At 39.4% G+C, this 23,275-nt stretch overlaps 5 protein-coding genes and 1 non-coding gene across 8 annotated transcripts in view; 4 read left to right on the top strand and 2 right to left on the bottom strand.

The window, feature by feature from the left end:
- Positions 1-94: 94 nt before the first annotated feature.
- Positions 95-2,620, top strand: LOC133845871 (zinc finger protein 667-like). Its single transcript, XM_062280496.1, has 3 exons — positions 95-693; positions 917-1,246; positions 1,307-2,620. The coding sequence occupies exons 1-3, from the start codon at positions 218-220 to the stop codon at positions 1,329-1,331; spliced, it is 831 nt and encodes a 276-aa protein (XP_062136480.1). The 5' UTR covers positions 95-217; the 3' UTR covers positions 1,332-2,620.
- LOC133845874 (polycomb group RING finger protein 3) lies at positions 1,927-3,904 on the bottom strand. The gene is given in 5 exon segments (XM_062280500.1): positions 1,927-2,457; positions 2,526-2,561; positions 2,563-2,810; positions 2,870-3,022; positions 3,485-3,904. Coding segments are annotated over 5 exon segments (669 nt in total). The 5' UTR covers positions 3,591-3,904; the 3' UTR covers positions 1,927-2,331.
- A 732-nt stretch (positions 3,905-4,636) lies between these two features.
- LOC133845873 (dihydropteridine reductase) lies at positions 4,637-6,720 on the top strand. The gene is made up of 3 exons (XM_062280499.1): positions 4,637-4,983; positions 5,943-6,129; positions 6,200-6,720. The coding sequence occupies exons 1-3, from the start codon at positions 4,900-4,902 to the stop codon at positions 6,634-6,636; spliced, it is 708 nt and encodes a 235-aa protein (XP_062136483.1). The 5' UTR covers positions 4,637-4,899; the 3' UTR covers positions 6,637-6,720.
- Positions 6,667-7,998, bottom strand: LOC133845872 (vesicle transport protein USE1). The gene is made up of 4 exons (XM_062280497.1): positions 7,765-7,998; positions 7,508-7,692; positions 6,887-7,255; positions 6,667-6,814 (listed from the first exon to the last, which is right to left on the bottom strand). The coding sequence occupies exons 1-4, from the start codon at positions 7,905-7,907 to the stop codon at positions 6,771-6,773; spliced, it is 741 nt and encodes a 246-aa protein (XP_062136481.1). The 5' UTR covers positions 7,908-7,998; the 3' UTR covers positions 6,667-6,770.
- A 424-nt stretch (positions 7,999-8,422) lies between these two features.
- Positions 8,423-23,275, top strand: part of LOC133845858 (mediator of RNA polymerase II transcription subunit 13) — a 28,883-nt gene continuing 14,030 nt past the window's right edge. The window contains exons 1-6 of one of the 3 annotated variants that reach the window (XM_062280459.1): positions 8,423-8,683; positions 11,673-12,450; positions 15,905-16,220; positions 22,171-22,264; positions 22,328-22,411; positions 22,646-23,097. In XM_062280459.1, the coding sequence (XP_062136443.1) occupies positions 12,382-12,450; positions 15,905-16,220; positions 22,171-22,264; positions 22,328-22,411; positions 22,646-23,097 (1,015 nt within the window). In that variant the 5' untranslated portion in view covers positions 8,423-8,683; positions 11,673-12,381. Of the gene's footprint in view, positions 8,684-10,946; positions 12,451-15,904; positions 16,221-22,170; positions 22,265-22,327; positions 22,412-22,645; positions 23,098-23,275 lie in introns of those variants that run through there. The other 2 variants (XM_062280458.1, XM_062280460.1) reach the window with 2 other exon arrangements.
- LOC133846666 (small Cajal body-specific RNA PsiU6-40) lies at positions 22,442-22,591 on the top strand. Its single transcript, XR_009895007.1, has one exon. It is a non-coding gene; the product is annotated as a small Cajal body-specific RNA PsiU6-40 (non-coding RNA).

The following is a 23,275-nucleotide window of genomic DNA, read 5'->3' on the forward strand; positions in this document are numbered from 1 at the left end:
TCTTTTAATTTTCATTGCCTGTTTTAAAATGCAGTAAATCGATAACCGATTCGATTGCAGAGCGCCCGCATATCGACATGCCACCTCCAGCTATATGGCCAGAGTTTCATTTGACATTTATCGATAGATGCAATTGCACTCGATATGCGTAACTTGAAACTGTGATAGCACTAGAGTCCAAGCAAAACAAACGACGCTCAACATAAATATTGCAAACATGGATATTTGCCGGGTTTGTCTCAACAGCACAGTTACGCTTGTGGACATATTTGCCAAGCGTGAGCAAGTCGATCAGGCCAATCCGGAGCCCTGCCTGGCGGATATGCTCAACGAGATCGCCGTGTGTCACGTTAAGCTCGACGATACATTTCCGCAACACATTTGCCTCAGCTGCGTGCTGGGCGCTCAAAATGCCTGGCGATTCAAAAACAAATGCGAATCCAGCTACAAACAGTTAATAGCAATTAAGGAGCAGCAGCAACAAAAAGAACAACAACTACAGCAACAGCAGGAGCAACAATTGAAAGCCAAAGAAGAAATTGTGTGTGAAGAAAGTAAAGTCATTGAAATCAAGCTGGAACCGCTTGAAGTGGAAAAGGAAACAACAACCCAAGCGATTACCTTAAAGCCCTACAAATGTGGCATGTGCAGCAAAGCATTTGCTGATGTCACCATATTGCGAGTGCACAAGAAGTAACTATTACACTTTTGTTATTTTAAGTTAGTGTATGAATCCCACAACCGCAATTTTGGTATTCAACACGATATCCGTGTTCTGTCTGTATAAGCAACTATATCTTGGATAAGATAAGAGCGACCTTAAATTTGTTGACAATGCGTTCAGCTTAAGTAACTTAGAGTTGGCCGGTATTTTATTATTTATTTATTAACCCGACGCTTTCTTCCCTTTCCTTAGGTGGCATGCAGAGATCCGGAGTAAAGCACAAGCGGCCGTGGCACAAGTGACGCGAAAACCAATTGAGAAACTACAGAAAACAGTCAAAACCAAAAAGAAGGAGATAAAAAAGTTTCGCAAGAGAACTGCGGATACTTCAGATCGACCATTTAAGTGCACCGAATGCAATCAAGGCTTTTTCAAGAATTTACACTTAACGCGGCATATGCGAATACATACCGGGGAATGTCCCTACGAATGTCCTTATTGTTCCGAGGCCTTTTACAGAAGCGACTATCGTAAAAGGCACATCGAGTATGAGCACAGAGTGACCGATCCTGCACCCAAACTGTAAGCGAACACAATATCTTTATATGCATCATAATCAAATAGTCTTTTTTCGGTTCACAGAAGGTCAAGGCGGGCGTCAAAGTGATGATGATTGGCCTAGGAGTTGATTTAGGAATAACCATAAACATGTACCATAAAAAAGGAAGAACCTCAATTGCTTAATGTTGGAGTTTAGAAGCCAAAACAAGATTTTAAATAGAAAACACAGTATCAATATTTTAAATAATAGCAAATCTTTGTAAAAGGTTTTCAAGAAAATGATTCACGACGTCTCATTGTTGAAATTCAATGCGTAAATTTGATTACCGAACGTTATTTAACAAGCTATATTTTAATTATATTATATATTTTAATTAAAATAAATAACTTAAGAAAACCATTTCATTTTGCAACTTTTCCGCAATACACTTTGTTGAATCTTGAATCTCAAGATATAGTCGCAGTCACTTTCCATCCACTCCGATTTTGAGATAAATCTGGATTCGACAAGATCTCACAATAAATTATTAAAAAGGAATCTTCATTTAAATTTTACATAATTACAAATTTATTTACTCAACTGCTATTTACATTCGTGTGTGTTTTGTACATTTAAATTAAATAAAATATATATATATATAAATAATACACAAGAAACTAAAAACGTACAAAAAATATTGCATTTCTTAAACGGTTTCGTGTTTTGCTTTTCTTTTTTTTTAGTTTTTTTTGGTTTTTGTTTTAGCAAAAGGAAAAAGGGCGAAAAGCCAAGGGAAGTTTGATTATATCAGCAACTAAAGTCACACGAAGAGTATGCTAATCACGTTAAACTTAACGACTATATATATATATATGTATATATATATAATTACGACTTTATACATGCACATTTACACATACATACATATAGAGATGACTTACAAAACTATCTGGGAGGGGGAACTGCTAAGATTCTCACGCACATATATAAATATTTTTATATATATATCTGTCAATAAATTATACATATGTGTAAAAAAATATATATATAGATCATTTGACGCGCTGACTGACATACATATATATATAGATAGATTTATATATCTATATCGGAAACTACTATTGTGTTAAAGCTCGACACGCGGACGAAACTGCAAACGTAATGGAGGATCTCGAAAACGCCAACGCGTCACATAGACGAATTTCAGTGTGTGATCCTTGCCCAACAACTCCTCATTACACAGTATATCGATCTGTAATTAATTTGCATAAGTATATACATAAATATTTAAACATATTTACTTATGAATGCTGCACTCACTTCACGATACTTTTCAATGCCGTTGAGTATCTTTTTTGGCGACGAGCTTCTTGAGATGCGTGATCGTCGCCTGCGAGCTGCAGCGTATGAAACGTCGCTGCAGATTCTTAAAGTTATTGCTTATGCACTCGAGGCACACATTGACCTGTTCATCCAAGCGATGGAAATCGGATTCGGCATGCGCCTCCATCACCTTCTCGTTGTCATCCTCATGGTTTTGCGTAATATCCTTCGGGCACGGCATGTTGCGGCTCTTGTAAAAGTCGCGCTCCCTACGCGATTCATCTGCAAAGTGCACACAAATTATTAACATACATTTCAATAAAATATATATTAGTGCATACCCTCTTGCAGCTTCGGCACCAATTTGTACACAATGTCCTGCATGGTGCGATCGAAACTGATGTATTGCAGCGGGTGTGACTGATGTATGATGTTGTCGCAGGTGGGGCATGTTTTCTTCTCCTCCAGATGCTTGACCAGACAGCTCTTGCAAACTGTAAATTCGAAATTCATTACACCAAATGTTAAAATGTTATTAAAACTATTAAATAAAACACATCAGATATGCATTGTTATTTTAAGAGGATTAGTAAATAAACTAGAAAAGATATAGTTGGATTATAATTGAAATAAAATATGAAATTTTGGATTCCTCTTCCCTAATCCTTTGGAAAGTTCGTTGGAAAGACATTTTAAAGTCACTGGAAGCCGCTGAAACCTCAACGTGAGCACTGTGTGACCGTATATGATTAAGATCAGAGCAACTCCCACGCAATGCGGGCACTCCACCGGCAAAAGAAACGTCACCGTCTAAATTCTGTTTTTTTCTTGGAACAAGTCATAGATACGCATCATCCACATCTGCTGGCAACCGGTGCAAGGGCAGGTGCTGCAGCTACTGTGACAATGGCGCGGGGGAGGGGTAATGGAGTAATTGTCAATTGGCGAAAACTCACATGTGTGCAGACACTCGGTCACTGTTGTCGCATCGATGAAATAACCGCCGCATATTTTGCATGTGATGTGTGGATTAATTGTTTTTAATTTGACTCGCCGCTCCATTTTGCAATTATGTTTTCCGTTTCGTATTCAATAAATAAACTCCTTCGCTTTGCATAAAAAAAAACTTCTCTCTCCCCTCTCGCGATGCGAACAGAACAATGTTGTCTTTTTTGTTTGCTTGTTGCCGTCGAATTGGGTCGCTTAGAGCGCAAAATGCAGCGCAACCGTAGCAAATATACTCGACATAACGGCGCACGCACTTAACAATGCATTTAAACTGTATTTGTCACTATTATTTTAAACAAATAATGAAATCACGACAAAATTGTGTGTACGTGTACGTGTGTGAGTGTGAGTGTACGTGTACAACGTCGCATGTGAATGGCGATTGTGCATTATCGATAGCGATTGTCGTAAATTATCAATAGTGACAGCGTTGCCAGAAACTGATACACTTTCTTAACAATTTAATTATTTAAATACGTAAAAAACTTGTTTTTACATTTGAAGTAGAAATTCTAATAGAGTTAATGCACTTTAGAGATTAACTATATAACGACAATTTACAATATAACACACTGGGTCCGCAATTTCAAAACACTTTTCGGTTTCAAATACTGAGGAGTATCTAAAATATTTTGTTGTTTAGTATATTTTGGACCTTCTGACTACTGGCCCGTCCGCGAACGAAAATCTTCTTTTCGTACCGCATTCTTTTAAAATATACAATTTTTAAAAGCAATCCGTTCGATAAGAAGTCGAAGTGGGAAGAATAAACAACACGACTTTTAGATTTTTGAAAAATTTGAAAAGAAATGCAATTTAAAAAACGCGCCTTGATGAAAATATACCAGATCATATCGTGAAATGACGGTTTCTAAATTTTTGTAAAAATATTTTGGAATTTCTGTTTAATAACCAAATACAGCCAAATTTATAATATATCATTTATACTGATTGAATTATTTGACTTATAAAAAAAGTTCGTTGATAAAAACACAAGTTTATAAAATTCAAAAACTTCGATGCTTAATATCGATAGTGTCATCGATGTTTCCACCATCATCAAGTTATTGATTATATTTTTGCACTTGTTGCACGCACGGTACAAAAAGCTTGTTCGCTCTTGTTTTGAATTAAATTAATGCGAAATACCTGAACAATAATCAACCGCCGTGTTTCTAATTAACGTCAAATAAACTCGCTTTCAGGCCAAAAACCCCAACCGGCCAGTCAGCTTCGTAGTTGTTGTTGTTGCTTTTTGAGTCATTCCATTCGCTCGTATTACAAGTTTATTATTTTTTTGCGTACGTTTTGTGACTGAGCCGCGCTCAGTTGAGTTGAAAGCGTTAAACTGGCAGCACGTACAATGTCCGCGGGTCGCGTCGTCGTCTATGGAGGCAAGGGAGCATTGGGCTCTGCTTGCGTTGATCACTTTAAGTCCAAAAACTTTGTAAGTACCACAAAAAAGGAAGAAAAAATCAGCTGAGTATGTTCGACTACGAGACACTCGTTAGACAAAAAAGGCAAATGTAGCCAGAGCAACAACAAAATTCTGGAATAATTTGCAAGCTTATAGCAATGTAATGAAATTATCAGCAACTTTTTAGAATGTGGTTTCTTATTAAAATTTTAAATTGCGGTAGCATAAAGTGTTGCCATAAAATTGAAATGAATATAATCAAGTTTAATATTATAAAGGTTTTTTAACCTCAGAGATAAGGCGTGGGAACAAAAAGCCAATTGATTTGCTCAAGGCCTCTAAGTATGCACAGCTTATTATATTTTTTACTTAATAATTAATATGTTATCTACTATCTTATTATTAAGTTAAAAGATATAGAAAAAGCTACATTGCTTGAATCTTGGCTATCATTTTGTTTAAGCGGTAGCTAAATAACTTTAACTTTAAACTGAAAGATGAGAAACCGGCTTCAAGAATAATTTTCCTAAACTTTTTTAGTTTCTGAGATTGAAGACTGACAACAAACGGATAGAAACATAAAAAAACATACATAAACTATTTACTAAAGTAGTTTTACGAACTTTGACGGGTCGTTTCTGAGATCTGGGGATGAAAACTGATAGATAAAAATCACAAATAGATCATATATGACTTTTTCGAAAGTATTTTCCTGATCTTTGGCAAACAGAAATCAGAAATATATCATTATGACTTTTTCTAATGTATTTTGATAGTCTTAGCTTTCATAAACTCTTCAGATTAATTCTGAATATATATATAATTTATGCCTGTTTATAACTACCCCTTTAAGCCTTTACTTTACCGGGTATACAACAAAATATAGAAACGCCTTTCACTTTCATGACCCTCGAAATCGAAATCTAACAATTTTTGTTCATGCTAACAATTGTTAATTGCCTTTGTTTGTTGTAACCAATCTTTCTCAGTGGGTCGGCAGCATTGACTTGAGTGAAAACGACAAGGCCGATGTCAGTGTTGTGGTGCCACGCGATGCCAGTTGGGAGGAGCAGGAGAGCTCAGTGATTGGCAAAGTGGCCGAATCTCTGGCCGGCAACAAACTGGACGCTGTCATCTGTGTGGCCGGCGGTTGGGCAGGTGGCAATGCCAAGAAAGGTGAATTAAACAGCTACTTAATCGACTACTTAATCCACTCAACTTATTGCATACTCTTAACTCCATTTAGATCTCGCCAAGAATGCTGATTTGATGTGGCGCCAGAGCGTCTGGAGCTCGAGCATTTCCGCTGCCTTGGCTGCACAGCATCTCAAGGATGGCGGTCTGTTGGCTTTGACGGGCGCCAAGCCAGCCTTGGAGGGCACACCTGGCATGATTGGCTACGGCATGGCCAAGGCTGCAGTGCATCAGTTGACACGCTCGCTGGCTGGCAAGGATTCGGGTTTGCCCAACGATGCGTTGGTTGTTTCCATTTTGCCTGTCACACTGGATACTCCCATGAACCGCAAATGGATGCCCAAAGCGGACTTTGGCAGCTGGACACCGCTCACCGAGGTGGCGCAATTGTTTAACAAGTGGACACTCAATGAGGAGCGTCCCAAGTCCGGTGCATTGCTGCAGTTGATCACCAAGGATGGCGTCACAGAGCTGATAGCAGCCGAATAGATGAAACTATATACATAATGGCAAATGGAATACACACATATAATATACATATATTAATAAATCGTTGCTTGCTTTAATGCTTTATCTCGCTGTTTACACCATTTAGCTAGGGGATAACCTATTGAACTCTCCGCTCACGTCTTTTTCTTCTTCATAATCTTCATGAACAGCACCATGCCTGGAAGAGCAAAACAAAAAACAGAACTTAATCTCTCATCTCGATGAGTGTAAGTAGAGATTTCTAACTCACCGATAAACACTACAATGACAAACACAATCATTAACCAGAGCCAACATTTGTAGGCTTTGCGTGAATGCTGCTCCAACTTCTCGGCCTCTTTGCCCAGCGAATTGATGTTGCGATCCGCCATTCCTGTAGATTTCGAGACCACTTCAGTGTCTCGCCTGATGATGCGATTTGCCGTCTCTGTTTGCTCCTTGAGATTGCGTGTCAACGACAGCATATGCTCCGTAATCTTTTCCTGCGCATTATTATAATACTTGACAGCCTCGTTCATGCTGCTGCCGCCGGGAGTTTCCACCGCTCCAGCTGCCCCAGCAGCACCTGCTGTCGTTGTTGCCTCTTCGTTGCCACGTCGACGGCGCAATGTGTCTCCATCTGGTTAAAGAAAACACAGCTATAGCTTTCATTTTAAAATGTTATAAACATGTTTAAGAATTTGTTTCATAGCTTATCGATATTGATCTTTGAACTAATAATAAAACACCTTTAAGAGTTGGTTCGTGTCTTTGCTAAGCACTGGTTGAAATACACGTTACCGTTTGTGTCTCAACTAAGAGAGATTGCCTCTGAACAAATCTTTAAACTGATTTGTATATTCGCTAACCAAGTGGTTGTTTCTTAGCTTACCTTGCAACAAGTCCTTGCGTATCTCATTGTGTTTGGCCGTGTTCTGCAATTGCCGCATCTCCTGCAACGCAATCTCCCCATTGCCTCCACCTCCTCCAGTTGCCGGTTTACTTGTATAGCCAGTCAGCTGTTTGAGGTTCTCCAAACGTTCTTGGTAGCCGGGTATGCGACTCGCACTTTGTGGACTGTGTGTGCAGTGACGTGTAATCAGCGTTTTGTGGGTCAACTCCAAATTGTTTTTATTGATAAAAACTCACTCATCCATTGCCGCCAGCTCGGCAATCATTGTGTCTAACGATTTAAGGAACTTTTGCAGGCGCCAAAAGTTGCTTTCGCTTTTGGCCAGATCCTCACAGTTGGTGAGCAGCGTTCGTATGTTTACATTCAATTTTGTTGCCATTTTAACAGCGAAAACATAAAAATAAATAATATCTAATACTTTGGACACGCAAAGCACGAAATATCGATAGCGCTTTATACAGTTCAGCTTTCGATAGGTATTTGCACCAGTACGTGGGATATTTTTATTTGCAACAGGGTGGCTATTTTTATAAATATATAATATAATATATACTCATTCAAGTCGATATGCGGCGAACGTTATTTTCTTATATAAATATATTTTTTTCAAAAGCGTTATATTTAAGCACTTTTAAATGCTGAAATTCAATGGTATATTTTTGAAATGACAATAGTTTGGTATATTTGTTTTAACATACTCTACTATTTTGTGTTTGCAATGTTTCTAGACATTTTTATTTGTCTATTTTAATATATAAATATTCTTTCGCCACTATCTGCAAGCAATTTTAATTTTCGACACAAAAATATGTATTAAATACCGTCTACAAAATGTGAGCTGCATACCAGTTGTTGGCAAACAGCTGGACAACTCAGCGAATGCAACGCTTGGCATTGGGGCGTTAGCCAACACTGCGTCGCGACGTTCGGTCGAAGAAACGCAAAGAAAACGGCAGTTTCGTTCCTGGAAAAATTTGCTCCGTGTGAATTTTAATTAAAATTTTTAAATTGCTATATACCGCCAATTGCGTGCGTGCAAATTTAACGCACGGCGGAATAACGTGCGCCGGTCGTTTTAACAAGTGCAAAATTCATCCAAAATGTGAATAGAAAGTGGCACAAATCGCGCAAAAAAATAAAATAAAAGAAAGAAATGTAAATGATAAAAAAGAGTCAAAGCCAAAGAAATGCGAAAAATATGTACATACATACACATATGTACATCCGCATACATACATCTGCATGCATGTACATGAGATGATATGTATGTGTGTCGAGCAGTGAGCAAGACCAAGAGAAAGAGAGAGAGTGAAAGAGAGATATACGTTGAGAGCCCAAGTGAAGCACATTAAAAATAATACACATCAATAATAATAACAGTGCAATCGTTTAAATATCAGAGGCATAATTATTACACATTAAACTGCATTAACTGCATTTGAATATTTCCGCAAGAGCATTAAAATAATTGTGCTATTTGCCGCTGGAAAGGGGATCATTTTGTGAGTGAGTGAGTGTCCGTGTGTGAGTCGGTGAAGTGCGTGAGTGTGTGTAGATATGTACATACATATATGAGAAAGGAACAGACGACAAAAAGTCGTCGTCGGCATCCATTGTAAAATAATTAATAAGCTGCAAGCAAAAACAATTTACAATTGGAATGCGAATGCAAAATGAAGATTGAACAATTATGGCGAATACAAAAAATATATAGTGAGAGAAGAGATATGTATGTGTGGAAAGAAAACCTACGAAAGTGGTTGCTCGCGTCACTGCTACATTTGTATCTGTGTGTGTGTACGTTTGTCACTGCCGCTGTGTGCGAGTGTATGTGTGTGTGCGTGTGAATGCGAGAGGAATGCTGTCTATGTATCACGTTTCGCACTCTATATGCATATGCGTGCATGTGTGTGTGTGTGCGTAGTGTTGTGTAGTGCATAAAACATGAAGCCAACTGATTTGAATGTAGATTCTTTTGAATTTCTTCTCTGCAAAAATGGATTAAATCTACCGATTGTCGATCGTTGTTGCTTTTGCAGCTCTCACAACACTTCTTCTGCTATGCAATAAATTGTCTCGTAAAAAACAATTTGGAAAAAAACATAGTCTGGCCATTTTGTCTGCGCCATATTTCAAGCAAATCGATCTGGTTATTCTCCGGTTTTCAAAAAAAAAAGTTGCATCCCTAAGCAGCCAAGCAGCAGCATTCAAAGTAGAGGGCGATGCACAAAAGCAAGAGAGCAACACACACAGACACAGTGAGAGCGGCAACGGGAGAGCGAGATGGTATTATAAACAGCACACACACACACAAGCGTGCAAACAAACTTGTTTGGATGCGGTGCTCTCTCACGCTCAGGCTCTCTCAATTGCAAAATGAGCAAAACGCCGCTATATTCGTTCGGAGAGAACTGACAAATCTTCTTTTGAGTGGCTGCTGCTGCTTGCTGCTGTTTGATTTCGATTCTCGCTACTCGTTGCTACTATTTAGTTGGTACGCTCTCTTGTATTTGTATTTTTTTTTTTTAGGAACTACACTCAAAAGGCAGCAGCAGCAAGCGAGCCAAAGCTAGGCGAGCGAAATTTCCATTGTGTGTGGCGATGTCGCGTCGTCGTCGCAGCAGAAACGGTTTCGGTCTCGCAGTCGGTTTAAAATTTTCTGACTCGTCATTTGGTTGTTGTGCGAAAAGCGAGAAAAATCGTATTATACATTTATATACATAGTATATATATATTTAATTGTGTGTATATTCGTTTCAATGTATATATTGAGTTATAAATTTCAAATAGTATGCATATATTATTGTGTATAAATTGAAATAAAAGCGGTGCAAGGTGCAAGTTCGATACAAATAGATTAGCAATATTTACATCGAGTGTCACCACTGTTGATGCCTCTATACGTGTGTGTGTGTGTCTCGTACGCGCTCGTGTGTGCATCTGTGTGTGAGTGCCTTTTTAAGCACAAACTCATTACAATTTACTATTACTCATTTGACTGCTGCTTCTTCTTGCCAGCTCCGCAGTGTGTCCACAAAATAAAAAAAACACGCAAACCGCACAAATAAATCATTTATGTATATTTGTGCACTCACTCACTATAGCTGTGTGTGGATGGGAAAAATCGAAATACGAAAAATGTATACAGAAAAATGAAAATGGTATTTCCAAAGTGCATACACTGCAACAAATAGCGCAACCAGAAAAAAATCAAATCACGCGCAAAATAAAAAAGACAGTCAGACAGACGAAGAGGAGAAAAACAAAGCATTCAGCATTATGCATACACATATTTATTTACTCAATTTCGAATAAACTGTGTGTGTAGCCTAAAAAAGAAGAAAAAAAACTACATACCTATTTTTTTGTATTTCTTTTTTCGATATGTTTTTTTTTTTGTCTACATCAACGATTAACGAAAACCCAACGACTTTCATCGTCGTCGTGCGTCGGTGTTTGTGTGTGTATGTGTGAGACTCGTTCGCTCACACACACATGCAAAGCACCCCAATAGTAATAGTTGTTGTTATTGTAGTCGGTCTCGTCACGTCGTCTGCGCGCCTTGAAAAAGTCAATTTTTGTGTCTCGCTTAAGCGCGCGCTCTCTCTTTCGAGATGGCTCTCTGCGCGCGTGTGTGTGCTGTGCTCTCTTTGTGCGTCGAATGAATGGACAGTGGTTCAGCCCCACGGCGAGGGAGAGCAAGATGCGAGAGAGAGAGTGTGGAGCATTAGCATTGCTGCTATGGCGGCCGTCCACCCTTGTAATTGCCGCATATGAACGTGTCGGTGTATGTGTTTATGTGTATGAGAGAGCAAGCAACAAATAAGCAAGCAAGCAAAGCAAAGCAACGCAGTGAACGAACAATAAGACAAATACAAAATTGTTTTTCATTGTCGTGTATGTGGCTGAGTGAGTGAATGAATGATGGAGTGAACTGACCGAGTGAAGTGGAATGTGAGTGCAATTGTGTGTGAGTGCAATACGTTTTGCCAATTCGCTCTCTCTCTCTCTCTGCGATGATGTTGCTGATTTCGAAATTGATTTAACCTGAACGTGTTTCGCTTTCGGAAATATAAAAAGGAAAAAATTATATGTGCAGCAGCAACAAACAAGAATTGCAAATAATGTGAATCTCAATTTTTAGTGCAAAACAAAAACAAGATGTAAAATTGGAAAATAGCTAGAAAATAAATACAAATTGCAAATATTAATGAGAATAATCATGCAAATATACAAATATTTATTATAATAACAAATTCAATGTTCTTGTTCTTCTACAAATACAACAAACAACAACAGTTGTGAACTGCAACAGCTGCGCAACAACATCAACTACAACAGCTACAACAATAACAGCAACAACAGCAGCAGCGACATCTACAACAGCTACAACAACAGCAGCAGCATCATCAACAACAACTGCAAAATACGAAAAATTCACTCAAAACAAACGCAAATCGTGTCACTGTGTACGTGCGTGTCTGTGTGCCTCTACGTCCGTGTTTGTGCGTGTCCCCTTGTATGTGTGTGAGTGTGTGTATGTCTCTCCGTATCGCTTCTGCATCTGCATTCGTGTTTGTATCTGTGTCTCCGTCACCGTCGTCGCCGCCGTCGTATTAGAATCAATACAGAAGAAGAGCAAAGAGAGGCAGCAAAAAAAAAAGAAAAAAGAATATATCAATTGAAATCATAACAAATGTGCAAATAACAAATATACAACAAAAAGAAATACTAGAAAATATCTAAAAAATTTACCACAATCGAAATTTCTCACCACAATTCCAACAATACTTGTTTCATCATCTTGAGAAAATGAGGTGCTGCTGTTGTGCAAAAATAAAAAGCCAAGAACTATGACGCATCAAAATCATCAGACAAACGGCGCAAGTTTGGAGGATTGCCATACAAACTTCTATGCCTTGGTAAGTAGAGAAACGCACACAAAACAACGCTCTCTCTCTGTCTTTGTCCCTCTCTTTGTCTAGCCATATATTTTTGTTTTTGCTCTTACGTTTAATTTCCATTTCCGTTCTTTGCCAATTTGCCTTTTGAGATCTAGGTCAGTGACAATGCAGCACAGGGTGTCTCATGCCCACCCACGTTGATCGCTTCGCTTCGTTCAGTTGAGTTCAGTGTTGACAGCTGATTGTTATCGATAGGCGATAGGCGTGCGCACAGCGCGTTTATTGATATTTTTCTCAACTCCCAGCAACTCTCTCACGCTCTTTGCGTGGTAACGTTATTTTCCCCCCATTCGAAACATAATCAGAAAAAGCACGCACAAAGCGGAACTATGCATATGAGAGTACGAATGGGGGAAGGGGGAATAGACAGCAAACAAGTCAGACCAAAAGAAAAGAAAGCAACAACAAATAACGAATGCGTGCGTGTGAGTGTGTGTGAGTGGGTTCCTCATGCGGCTGAGTGACCGGCCATAACAGGTTCTTCTTTAGCGGCGGCGTCTAGTTGGCCGGGTCGCAACTCCGTTTCTTTTTTTTTCTTCTTTCTTTTTCAGTGGCATATTTCTTTAATGAATCTCGCTCAACAAGAGCGACAACAACTACAAAAATAGATGTAGCAAAAGAAAAGCTCAAATGGTAGCTTAAGCTCCGACAAGTCAACGTGCTCCAAAGCGACAGCCTCTCTCAGCCCTCCCCCAGCCCCCTAAAAGCAGACTGTGAGAGAATGGCCGACGAAGACAACGGCGACGACGACGACGACGCGCCAACGAACGCTGTACGAAATAACGAAACAATAACAAACGCGCAAAACTTTCTCTGAGAGAGCGGCGAGTGACGATGTCGTTGTGCGAGAGAGAGAGAGCGCAACTTTGTAGTGGACAACAGGCAGACCCAATTACGGAGAGCGTAACACACACACGCACACAAAGAGTAAATGAGTGAGTGAGGTAGCAGCAGCAACAGAAATAAAACGACGACAGCTTGATCTTGGGAGGCACGCGCGCGTGAACAAACACAAGCAAAGCGAAGCGTGTCAGAATGATAACACACACACACGCACACATGCTGATGTAAAGAGCGCGCGAGAGAGTTTAACACACATACACACACACCTGCTGTAATAAATGTGTCCCAGCGGCGAAATGAGCGCAAGCCCCAAAGCAGCCGCCACACACACACACGCACACATATTGAACATTGTTTGCCTATATGAATATCGCAAAAATAATAGAAAGAAACAAAAAGAAAAATGAAAGAGACGAGTATGCAACGAGACGCCGCCGTCGCTGACGTCGGCAGATAAAAGACGGCGACCCAAAACGTTGAGATTGCTGCCGTTGTTTTTGTTTGTTGCCGTGTGAGACGATGACGATGACAATGTTGAAAAACGCTCAAAAGAGCAGTAGGGGGAAGTGGAAGGAATGATTTTTTTTTATTAAATATATTGCTCGCCCAAAAAAAGTAAAAGGCCAGTAAACATAAAAAGTCGCAACAGAAACCCACACACACACACACTCGCATATGCATAAAGAGTAGCGAGTTGTAAAAACGAGAGCGAAAATGAAAACACAAAATTGCGATACCCCCTGAGAATCCGAAATACAAAATACAAAATCAAATGTACGGAAGAATGTGGAACGACGACGCGACGGTCTCTTGTTGTTGTAGCTGTCGGTGTTGTTGGGGGCGACGCTCGTCGGCAGCGCAGTCGGCAGCCATTCGTGGTTTGGGGAATACCTTTTGCTGCTCTGCTCTGCTTGCTGTTGTTGTTGTTCACTTTGCGCGCGACTGCGACTGAATATGTATGTGTGTGAATATGCTATGTATGTGTGTGAGGTGCAGTTATTTGGCTATGTTTATGACGCGATTGTGTGTGTGTGTATGTACTCGAGTCTCTCGTAGTGTTTTTTTGTGATATGCTTAACGCTCTCTTGGCCAACGCTTTTTTGTCTTTGGCCCATTGATTTGTGCTTGCCACAGCAGCGGCAGCAACAACGACAACTTGTTCCAAAGCTACAAACTACAACACAAGCTACAACAACGGCAACTCGCAACTCGCACAACGGAAGCCGCCAATGACGAGCCAAAGACACCAAAGAGACCCCAGCCAGTTTTTTTTTTTTCAGTTTTGTTGTTGTGTTTTTTTTATTGCTTTTGGCTTTTCTTTCAAAATTGTGGCTCGTCGTTGTCGTGTTCTTCTGCTTCTGCCTCTTCTTCGTCTGCTTCTTCTTCTGCTGCTGCTTGTGCTTTTGTTTTGAGCTTTGCTTTGTATGCGCCTTTCGTTTTTTTGCTTCTGTTTTCTGTTACAAGTGCAGCGATTGTGGAATGTGTGTGCTGCGTATATGTGTGTGTGGTTGTATGCTTAACGTTTTGCAACACTGACGCGCTTTGTTGTGCGGAGCTTTTGTAGGTGGTAGCTGCTTAGTTAGTAGAATGTTGCGTGTGGGATTTGTAAACAAAGCGTAGGTGTTATCTCAGTTAGATACAGTTAGCAGAAGCTACAGTGATCACCCAGTACGATGGAGATGCTAGAGATAATTTAGTAGGCTTACTTTATATTATACATTTTATTTTAATATTACAAAATGAGAGCACAAACCAACTTAATTTCTTTTACTTAAATGGATTAATATAATTAAGGAATCAAGAAACATGAAAAGCAAATATTATACTTTATGAAAAAACTTGTAAAGGGCAATTTTAAATAATACATTTTTAGTTGACAAAACGAAATTCAATGTTTTATTTTAATTATCTATTTTTCAATATAAATATTAAAAAACCAGGGTCTTTTAGCAATTTCATTTTTTACAATCGCATCATAATTTTATATATAAAAATTTACTGAATTACGGAAATGTATAAAAAATGTATTGTACAAGACAACTGATTTATGTTGGATCATAAAATGGATCATTTTTAATTTATTTTCAAATCAACATTTCAAAGTTTAAATAGACATCGTTTTAATAATGTCACCACAAATGTTAATTTAACGTAAAATAAACTTAAGGCACATTTCCATACAAGAAAATGTTTTTTTTTTCAACATTCCAAAATGCTTTTCAACAATATTCTGTGCCTAAAAAACAAATAACCGGTTAAAATTGTTTTTTCTTTGATTTAGAAATTTGTTGTATATAATCTATTAAATTTGATATTAAATAACATTGGACATACTTGGTTATTTTATGAGCATTAATTATGTTAGGTGCGGATAAAGAATATTTCCACTATTTCGCTTTATCGAAGTACAACTGTGATAGAATTTACAACCATATTGATTGTACAATGTGTAATATGGATTTCGAAATATATTTATTTACTTTGTGAGCTTATCTCCCATCGCAATGATATATTCTAATTGAGTAAACATCGAAATGATAACGAATTTCCCTTCTTGCCTCTTCCACAGACTGATTTGTGTGGAATAAAATGGCGAAAGTTCGTGAATGGCGAACGGCCAAATGCATCGAGTGATCCTCTGGCCGATCCGATACTGCGATCCTATTCACGATGCATGCAGGCGGATATGCTGTGCGTGTGGCGACGCGTTCAATCCACGAAGCAGGATAACACCGATCAGAATGCCTTAAACTTTGAGATTACCACATCGACTACTGTACACCCGCCTCTATCGCTTGCCGCCGCCAAGGAGCTGTGGATCTTTTGGTATGGCGAGGAGCCGGATCTCAGTGAGCTCGTCGATGCCGAGCTGCTAAAAGTAGCAGGTAAGCAAAACAAGAAAATAGAAACAAGTAAGAAAGCTACATTCGAGTGTGCTCGACTGTGAGATACCCGCTACCCATTTTGAATAAATGCAAAATATTGTATTATTTCCGAAATATACAAAAATATTAAAAATATATTAAATGGTATATTTGATATATCGATATAGTACAACATTAAAAATATACCAGCCAAAGCAACTAAGAAATCTAGTAAGTAGGCGTTTTTGCCTATACAAAAGTATTTCTTTAATAACTTCAACAATCCAATCGCAACCAAATTTTCGGGAATCACAATTACTACAGTTATTATTGTATGTACCAAAATTCGCAACTCTAGCTTTAAAATTACGCTTGTTACTCGATTTTTGTTGATATATGATTATAGATCTATCTTTAGTTTTTGTATTATGAGAGCGTCTTTAAACTATAATAATATTACAGTAATACGAAATACATTTAATAAAAGAAATACATAATAATTCTATACTTAATTCGATTATTAGTGAACACTCTTTAAATTTGTTTTTAAGTTCTTAAGAAATCTTACAATAAGCAAAAAGAAAATATCTATAATCCATAAATCAAATCTTTTAGACTGTTTCTTGTTATGAGAGCATCTTTAAATAATAATTATAATTCTATACTTAATTCGATTATTAGTGAACACTCTTTTAATTTGTTTTCAAATTCTTAAAAAATCTTACAATAACTAAATTGAAAAGTTTTATAGTTTATAGTTGTTTTAACTTTCGTTAGGCAACCTTTTAAGGAAACATTGATCTATAAGAACAATCGGCAAACATCGATGTTTTTTGCATCACATGCCGTTACATTGCCTGGTAGCTTTATAAATTTAATAAAACGTTCAAGGCCGCAACGTGCAGCGCAGCAAAAATTGTGTTGTACCCATGAGAAAACCAAAACAATACACGCACACACACATGTGCATGTCAAATAAATAAACTCGCGCGCGCGTAGGTATGTGTGTGTGTTTGTGCTTCTCCCTTCCAACACACAATCACTCACATGGCGCGCTCGTCTGTCAGCAACAGCAGAAGTAGTAGTCAGACCCTCCTCTCTCTCTGCTTCTCTCTCGCTCACTCACTCGTTGAGTTGCCTTGCGGTCAGCCCACGCGTAAAACGTCACCTGTGTCATTTGCAATGTTTTTGTTTCGTATTGTGCATGGCGCGCTCTCACTTGGGCTTTTGGGCGCGCTCCCTCTCTCTCGCTCTCTCGTTGCGCGCTCTCTTTGAAGCTCATTTGTGTGTGAAAGTGTGTGTGTGTGCTGTAGTAGCCGCCTTGGCAAATTCAGAATGCTGTTAAGGGGGACTTGCTGCTGTTAGCCTCGACGATGATGATTGCTTTTGCTTTTACTTAGATTTTTTCATCATTTTTCTTATCAGTAGTAGCTGTAGCTGTAGAGCAACGGTAGTTTTTTTTTTTTGTATGGCGTGTGGCTAATATTTATTTAATTTTTGCCCATGTACACATAGTATATGCGCTATCGCTATCTCTGACCACAAATTATCACTTGGTGTCTCTTTGTAATTTTTGTGTTGCGGCTGGCAAAAATTCCACTCGCATTGTAATCAGTATCTATGTATGTGTGTATGTACAATATGAACATACCATGTGAACATACGTCAGCCAACGACGTAATCGTAATCGCTATCGTAATCGTAACGTAGTTAACGTCTGCTTTCGATTGTGCGACGTCATAAGGCGACGAGTTGAATGCGCCGCAGTCGCTGCCTCTGCCGCAGTAACTGTCGTTGCGCTGCCTGTTTTGACTCTGGTGAAATTGTTGTCGACCCCGTTCGTCGTTTTATTTTTTTGGTTTTTAATGACAAGGACATTGACTAATTGCATTGACATTACGTTGTGCGAATTGTCTTTGCTTTTTATAGCCTTTTACTTTGTGTCGCCGCAATCAACAAACAAAAAAGCTGCTGTCCACTGACATTTTGTATGTATGCGCGTGTGTGTATTTGCGTGTGAATGAAACCAGAGAGAGAGAAAGAGAGTATGCACGACGCTGCCCAGTGAAAAAAGGCAACGACGCTTTTTATTTTGTTGTTGTTGTTGTTCTTTCTCAGACGTCACACAATCCCAACGATGGCGCTCGTTATTTTGTTATTATCAATTGCAAAAGAATGAAACAAACTCATATTCACACGATTTGCAAAATGGTATTGATATCGATATCGATAGCAAGAACTCGAACGATGGCGAGAAACGACATAAACAGCAACACTCTATGGGATTATTCGCTTGTTGCCCCCGCTACTTGTTGTCATTGCCAATGGCTGTTGTTGTTGTTGTTCTTCTCACACACACACACACTTGATACAGTTTACCTTAAACAGCTGTCACTTTGTTGCTGCTTTGACATTGTGTATGTGTGTTTGTGTGCGCCTCTCCCTCTCACAATTGGGGCTAATAATTATGAGCTCACAACTTTTGCATGTACAATGTGTGTGTGGGTGTGTGTGAGAGAGTTACTTGCGCTCTGCTCTCTAGCTCTTTCTGCGTTTGTGTGATTGTGCGCTGTTTCGTTCTCTCTACTCTCTTTAGATTTGTGCGCTGTTTTTTTTCGAAACTGGTTTTAAAGCTTAATTACAATGCGCTTTGTTGTTGCTGCACGGCAAAATTTTGCATTCGTTTTTGCTCCGTTTGCCGACTGCGACGACGCTTTACCTGTTTTTTGTGTGTTGCTGCTGCTGTTTGCTTATTAACCAATTTTCAATGTGCGCTCACAATCGCAGCAGATTATTGACCTTGATTAAATACACACATATGCAATATATGTGCATTTGTATGTGTGGATTTGGCATGCCATCTACCGCTTGTTGCACGCAATTCATTGCAACGAATTTCATTGCTGTAATTTTGTAATTATTTAGACTCAATATACAACACAACACACACACACGCATAAGCATACAAACACACACTCATACATTTCGCACGTCATTTACATTTTGCTGTGGCAGCAAATTTTTAACCTAAAATAGCGTTTCATCAAGCGCACAAACAACATCAAGAGAGCGCAAAAGGTGTGCGTGTGTGTGGGAGAGCAGCAGCAGTTGAGCGAGTGCATGCTTTAGAAAAACTAGCGGCACTTTTTGGCCAAACAACACTCATTCGCTCATCACTCACTCACTTGCGCTCTCAGCAACAGTAAGTGTTGCGTTTGCCTGTGCACTCCTCTCACTCACCCACTCTCGCACTCTCTCTCTTGCGGGTGGGCGCGCGCTCTCTTTGAAGCTGTCGCTCTGCGTGAGTCTCTCAATCAGCAGCAACATGTGCACAAACCACACGTGCTACAAAAAAAATAACACACACACATATGCGTGTATATAATAAATATGCGTATGCCTATATGTAAGTATGTGTACATATGTACTTGTATTTGGAATTTGCATTGAGCAGCGGTGGTCGGATGGTTGCCTGGTCGGCTTGCAGACGACGAAGTCGCAAGTCGGCGGAACGACGATGAACAGCAGCAGCCGCATCACGTCGCCGCTGTCGTTGTCGGCAATGCCAATTTTGTATTTGCAGAATTTGTAGGTTTGCCTTTTTTTGTTTCTTTGAGAGGCTGCAGCCAGCCATGTAGCTGTTGCTACCCTTTTATACTTTTACATTATTCTGTTGCACGTTTCGTCTCGAACAGTGAGTGTGTGTGTGTGTGTATTTGTATGTGCGAGCTTTTGAACTTTTGCGGGCTTCGCATATGACCCCTGGCTGGTGACACTAGCGAAAAAATAAGCCCACAAACACACAACACACACATACAGAAAAACGTACGCAAACGCACACACGTACATAATCGTACATTGCCCTCTGGTTAAAAATTTTACGCTGATCTCATTGAAAGAAGGTACACACAATGAAATCCACAAGCAGGCTTGTAACAACAACAACAACTATAGCTACTACAACTACAACTACATAGCTACAAGAAAACCAACAACAACAAGCACACATTTCCAAAGCCCAGCCTACGACGACGCTCTGGCCGCTGTCGCGTCGTTCGCTGCTGCTGCATTGTGACGTCGTTACTCGCTGCTTTGCTGCTCGCTCACTCACTCACTCTCACACACTCGTGTCACTCGGACTCACACTCAGTTCGCTCATTCACTCATTATTACTCACTCATTCGCCGGCGTGCGCTCTTTGTTTCTTTTTTTTTTTTTTTTTTGCTGTTTTGTTGTTTTTTTGAGTGTGAATGGGGCGCGCGCTCTTGTTCTCTTTGCATTTGTGTTTTGTTATTTATAATGTTGTTTACCTTTACGTAATTATCTTTGCAACATTGCTTGGATGTTGCGCCTCTGTGTGTTTTGGCCTCTTATTATTTCTTGAATTTTTTGTGTTGTTTGTTTGTTTGTATGTGTGTTGTTGAATGCGCTGAGGGTGAAAACCGGCAGTTACAGCCTTGTGTAGGTGTCTCACGTACGTGTGTATGTCTGTGTGTGTGTGTGTTTGTGAGATGCTTGGAATTTTCCAAAAAAATTTCTCGACTATTCCTGCCGCCTCTTTCTATCTCGCTCTGGCGCAACGTAAATAGTCGTCGACTTGTCGTCGTCGTTGCCTCTTTTTGTTTTAAGTGGCATTTTGTTTGCGCTTCCGCTTTTGATTTGCCTCCGCCTCTGCTTCTTCTTCTCTGCCTATAGGGGCCCCGTTTTGTCTTCCTCTGCTTCACTCGCATTGTTGTTTTTACTTGCATTTACATAGACACTGTCGCTCTCTCACTCTCGCACATTGTTATTAATCCATCTCTGTTCGACCACAGTTAAATTTGTCATTGGGATGCGCGCGTCGCAAAACAATAACAAAATCATTTCGCCTTTTCAATAATGCTCTCAAAAGCGCGCGCGCGTCACTTTCAAATTTGCTGCTCACTAAAATGATTTGCGTTGTTGCCTTTGCACTTATTATTATTGTTGTTCCCCTTGTTTGCTGTCACCAAGTAAGCATGTGTGTGTGTGTGTGTTTATGCGTGCCTAGATGAAGAAGAGCGCGCGCGTGCCTTTTTCTCTTATTTTATGCGGTTATTTTCCGCCTTTCAAATGCGTTCCACACGCCAGTTAAATACAAATCTCATTGAGTAGGGGGCGGGTGTGGAACTCAATTAGAAGTGTAAATTAAATTGTTGTGGATCGATGCTATACAAAGTGTGATCGACACTAACAATACTATACTCTTTTTTTTTTTTTAAATGCTTATTCATTTAATTATAATTGTTACAAAAAGTTGTTAAGTGATTTGATATTTTAAGCCAAACTTTTATTGAAAAGTTGTTCTATGTATAATAATTTGACGATCTTATTAGAATGGAATTATATGATATTATTGCTAGAGGAATTTTGATGATGAATATTTTATTTGTTAATATATTTTAAATTAAGGAATCATCATTAAAGAATTACGGGATTGAATAAATAAAATGGTTTTGTTTTAAGAGTTGCTTAAATTAGTTTACAACTTCAATATGTTTACCAAAATGTTTATAGTTAAAATTAATAATAAGCCTGAAACCCTGAGTCTTTCATCTTATTGCAATAAGTAATTGTATTTGTTATTTCAATAAGAAAATTCATATAATTGCCTAATAACTGAAAGATTACTGTTTGTATATAGTATGGGGACTAATAATTAAAATAGCAATCAGAAATTCTATAAATTCCTTGAAATAATAAGAGCTTTTAATGTCATTTCAAAACTAATCGTTGACACAGAAATTCCATAAATATCTTTAAATAATAAGAGATGTTAGCAGTTATCCTATACTATAAGCTTTAATATGCTTTCAAAGCTCACCGTTAACTAACTGGTTATAAGCTTTAATATGCTTTCAAAGCTCACCGTTAACTAACTGGTTGTAAGCTTTAATATGCTTTCAAAGCTCACCGTTAACTAACTGGTTTCTTTTCTTATTTTGCATTGCAGCAAATCAAGCGCTTTGGAATGGCACATGGAAGGGTGAACTGACCTACGAGTGCCGCTCTCTGCTCTTCAAGGCGCTGCACAATCTCATGGAGAGGTGAGTTTATTGTAGATGCTGTAGAAAGATCTGGATTAATCATTAATTTCTTCCTACTCGCAGATTTGTACTCACCAAGGACATTGTGCGCTTTGGCAAATGGTTTGTTCAGCCTTGCACCTCAAGCGATCGTCTCTTTGGACGCAGGTAAGTTACGATCCCAAATGGAATCCACATTTTGGATGACATTTGCCAACACGACGATGACCAGATGTTGAAAGTAACTCCGCTGGTGGTCGCGGTAATCATCCCAGATCAAATGAATCAGGAACTCTGTGCGTTCGCATTGAAGTCTATGCGATCGCATCGTTCTTCCTGGCACAAATCCCCAATTGATTCTTGACAGGATTAGCTGACGTATCTCTTACATCTTTCTTCTAGTTCGCAACACTTGTCCTTTTCGTTTACGTTCTTTGTGCATGGCGACACGGTTTGTGCCTCCATCGATCTGCGGGAACATCCTGCCGTGCGTCCCTTGACCAAGGAGCATTTGGCCGAGGCGTCGGCAGCTTTTGCTGCGGCCAGTGGCCAAGGCAATGCTTCGGCTTCCAAGGATGCGGCAAATGGTGGCACAGCTGCTGCCACAACACCATTGCCTGCCGCTTCGCCGCTGATCGAGGCTGGAGCCGAAAAGCCAGCGACGACATCAACGACGCCGGCACAGGCGAGGAAAGTGATGTTGGCACCGTTTGGCATTGCGGCAATACTCACTGGGAACAGTTACAAGGCCAACGATCCCATGGCCGAAAAGATTCTCGAGGATTGGGCATCGTTTTTTCCGCTGTGCAATAAGGACAACACGGATGTGCCGCCAGTGGTCGAGGTGGTGTCGGGTGAGTAAAAGAAGTAGCATGGCGAACCCATTAAAAGATCATACATTTATCCCTTGAATTCCCCATGCGATCCATTTGAAATCTATTCCCAGATAAACTAAATTCCTTTCTTCGATAATACACAACAATTTAACTTGAATTTAAAATTTTATTTTGTTGAGCGCATAAATATTTAAAA

This window comes from Drosophila sulfurigaster, chromosome 3 (assembly GCF_023558435.1).
Source record: "Drosophila sulfurigaster albostrigata strain 15112-1811.04 chromosome 3, ASM2355843v2, whole genome shotgun sequence".
Lineage (NCBI taxonomy): Eukaryota > Metazoa > Arthropoda > Insecta > Diptera > Drosophilidae > Drosophila > Drosophila sulfurigaster.

Bases quoted from the DNA above. Each gene is read 5' to 3' on its own strand.
- LOC133845871 (XM_062280496.1), top strand. From the start codon at position 218: ATGGATATTTGCCGGGTTTGTCTCAACAGCACAGTTACGCTTGTGGAC. The intron at 694-916 runs GTAACTATTACA...CCCTTTCCTTAG, and splicing joins ATATTGCGAGTGCACAAGAA to GTGGCATGCAGAGATCCGGA. The intron at 1,247-1,306 runs GTAAGCGAACAC...TTCGGTTCACAG, and splicing joins ACCGATCCTGCACCCAAACT to AAGGTCAAGGCGGGCGTCAA.
- LOC133845873 (XM_062280499.1), top strand. From the start codon at position 4,900: ATGTCCGCGGGTCGCGTCGTCGTCTATGGAGGCAAGGGAGCATTGGGC. The intron at 4,984-5,942 runs GTAAGTACCACA...AATCTTTCTCAG, and splicing joins ACTTTAAGTCCAAAAACTTT to TGGGTCGGCAGCATTGACTT. The intron at 6,130-6,199 runs GTGAATTAAACA...AACTCCATTTAG, and splicing joins AGGTGGCAATGCCAAGAAAG to ATCTCGCCAAGAATGCTGAT.
- LOC133845872 (XM_062280497.1), bottom strand. From the start codon at position 7,907: ATGGCAACAAAATTGAATGTAAACATACGAACGCTGCTCACCAACTGT. The intron at 7,693-7,764 runs GTGAGTTTTTAT...CTGCACACACAG, and splicing joins GAGCTGGCGGCAATGGATGA to TCCACAAAGTGCGAGTCGCA. The intron at 7,256-7,507 runs GTAAGCTAAGAA...TTCTTTAACCAG, and splicing joins ACGCAAGGACTTGTTGCAAG to ATGGAGACACATTGCGCCGT.